At 45.5% G+C, this 2,637-nt stretch overlaps 1 protein-coding gene across 1 annotated transcript in view; it reads right to left on the bottom strand.

Moving 5' to 3' along the window:
* The window catches only part of EMH_0053180 (uncharacterized protein), a gene marked incomplete at both ends in the record, with an annotated part of 1,700 nt that extends 573 nt beyond the window's left edge, over window positions 1-1,127 (bottom strand). The window contains one exon of the mRNA XM_013496957.1: window positions 113-1,127. Coding sequence (XP_013352411.1) covers window positions 113-1,127 — 1,015 coding nt within the window. The remainder of the gene's footprint in view (window positions 1-112) is intronic.
* Window positions 1,128-2,637: the final 1,510 nt, after the last annotated feature.

Here is a 2,637-nt window from a genome sequence, read left to right as displayed (position 1 = left end):
GTCTCCGGTATACAAGTACCAGGGTAAGAAGTATAAAAGAGACAATTAGGAAGCAGAGATATTTGTTCTTCTGTGTCCGGCATCAATTCAACAGAAGCAGCAGCAGCCTGACCCGCAAATAAAGCCGGAGAAAATACAGACACGCCCGTCTGCACTGCTGATACTTCTGCTGCTGCTGCTGCTGCTGCTCCTGCTGCTGCTGCTGCTGCTGCTGGGGGTGGTGGTGGTGCTGCTGCTGGTGCTGGTGGTGGTGGTGGTGCTGATGAGGGGGGGGAAGATAGGAGAGAGACAGCCTCTGAATCATCATCGTTGTTCTGCTGCTGTTGCTGCTGCTGCTGTTGCTGCTGCTGTTGCTGCTGTTGCTGCTGCTGCTGCTGCTGCTCTTGGAATGAAATTTGTGGGTTGTGTGCTTCACTGAGGCTGTCTTCTGTTTCTTGTTCTGCTGTTGCTGCTTCTGCTTCTGCTGCTGCTGCTTCTGCTGCTGCTGCTGCTTCAGTTGCAGTTGCTGCTGTTGTTGCTGCTGCTGCTGCTGCAGTGCTGCTGAGGCTGCTGGCGGCGCTCGTGTTTCTGTATACTGTAGGCTTGATAGCAGCAACACTGAGGGTACAGAGATGCAGCAGCAGCAGCAGCAGCAGCACAGCAGCAGCAGAACCAAAAAGAAAAGACCTTAAGAGAGCGAAGCCTCTGCTTCTCCTTCCTGTTTGTCTCCTTTGCTGCTGCTGCTGCCGCCGCTGCTGCTGCTGCAGCTGCTGCTCTTCCCGCTGCAGCTGCTGCTGCCGCTGCTGCTGCTGCTGCAGCAGCAGCTGCTGCTGCTGCTGCTCCGGCTGCTGCTGCTGCTGCTGCAGCAGCAAAGAGAAGAACTTGCGGCTCAGGCGGCGGGCAACAAAGATAACCCCCCGCAGCAGCTGGAAACGACAGAGGCGGCGGCGGCCTGTATTTGTTTGTGAGAAGAGAGGAGCTGCTGCTGCTGCTTGTCTTTCTCCTGCTGCTGTTACTCCTGCTGCTGCTGCTGCTGCTGCTGTTGCTGTTGCTGCTGCTGCTGCCGACGGTGCCTCGGGCCTCACCCGCTGCAGAGATAGGGGGGCTCTTGGGGGGGTAGAAAGCTCATATTGATTTGTGTTTGTCATTTGCATTATATTTTATTTTATTTATTTTTTATATTCAAAAACTTTTTTATATTTTTATAGAAAAGAGATAACTCAACAGACAGCAGAAAGGTATCGATGCTGCTGCTCCTTGCTGCTGCTGCTGCTGCTGCTGCTGCTGCTGCTGCTGTCTCTTACGGCTTCTCTTTTGCTGCAGAGAATTTATGTTTAATACAATTCAAACACACACAAATTTATCTTCTTTATACACACACTAAAAGGTAATCTGCTGCTGCTGCTGCTGCTGTTGCTGCTGCTGCTGCTGCTGCTGCAGCAGCAGCAGCAGCACGTGGCAATGATGCAGCAGCTGACGACGGCTCGGTCGATGCCGCTGCTGAGGCCTCTGTGTGTGTTTGTTATTTATTTTTTTGTATTTTTTTGTTTTAAATTTATAAATATATTTAATTTAATTTCTTTTATTAATTTTTTAAATTAAAAAAGAATTTATTTTATATTTTCAGCACCAGCTGCAGGCAGCTCACAACAAATCGAGCCGCCGCCGACGCTGCGGTGGGTTACGGCTGCGCCAGGGGGAAACCAGCACACTTTGGGTGTCGTTTTGTTAATTTTTTTTGATTAATTAATTAAATTAAATAAAAATATTAATTTATTTCAGAAAAATTGAGAAAAAAAAGCACAAATCGCTGCTCTTTCCGCACCGAAAAAGTAAACACACTGACCGCCTGACCGCCTCTTGGGGTGTATGTGCAGCTGCTGAGGTGTATAGCCACCTTTCATATTTTGGGGTGTATATACACCTCAATAGATGCACATAAACCTCACTAGGTGTACATACACCCCACGAGGTGAACGCCCGGTTCATACGGTGTACGTTGAGGTGTATGTACACCTCACGAGGTGAACATACACCTCACGAGATGCATATACACCGCAACTGTAGGTGTACATACACCTCATACCCCTCATGAGATATTCATAAACTCTGCACGAGGTCACCGTACACCCCGAGAAGTGTGCATACACCACACGGGGTGTATGTACACCTCACGAGACGCAGCATACACACACTCTGCCGCTTCTTCTGGCGATGCCTCACTCCAGTTAGAAAGGATGTCCTTTTAATACTTTAATATTATTTTATTATATAGTATAATATTAGCTCAAACTCTGCAGTGTATATGCAGCTGCACTGCTCTGCATGGTATACACCAGAAATGTTTTTCTTTGTATATATATATATATATATATATATATATATATATATATATATATTTGTTGCATCCGTCTGTTGTAGCATTGTATAGAATTGTTTTTATGTATTTCTGTTGCTGCTGATAGATACAAATAACCTTAAAATATATTTATTATAATTTGTGTATTCACTATTAAATATTTTTATTATTTTCATTTAGCTTCTCAAATCTTAATTCTTATCAATATTAAAAAACCATACATGCATGCATGCATGCATGCATGCATGCATGCAAGCTCCTGTATATGTATAGATGCAAAATAAATAAGTTTAGAGTCA

The sequence above is a fragment of the Eimeria mitis genome, genomic scaffold, assembly GCF_000499745.2.
Source record: "Eimeria mitis Houghton genomic scaffold, Emh_scaff2397, whole genome shotgun sequence".
Classification (NCBI taxonomy): Eukaryota; Apicomplexa; class Conoidasida; order Eucoccidiorida; family Eimeriidae; genus Eimeria; species Eimeria mitis.
This window is presented reverse-complemented; position numbering and strand designations above follow the sequence as displayed.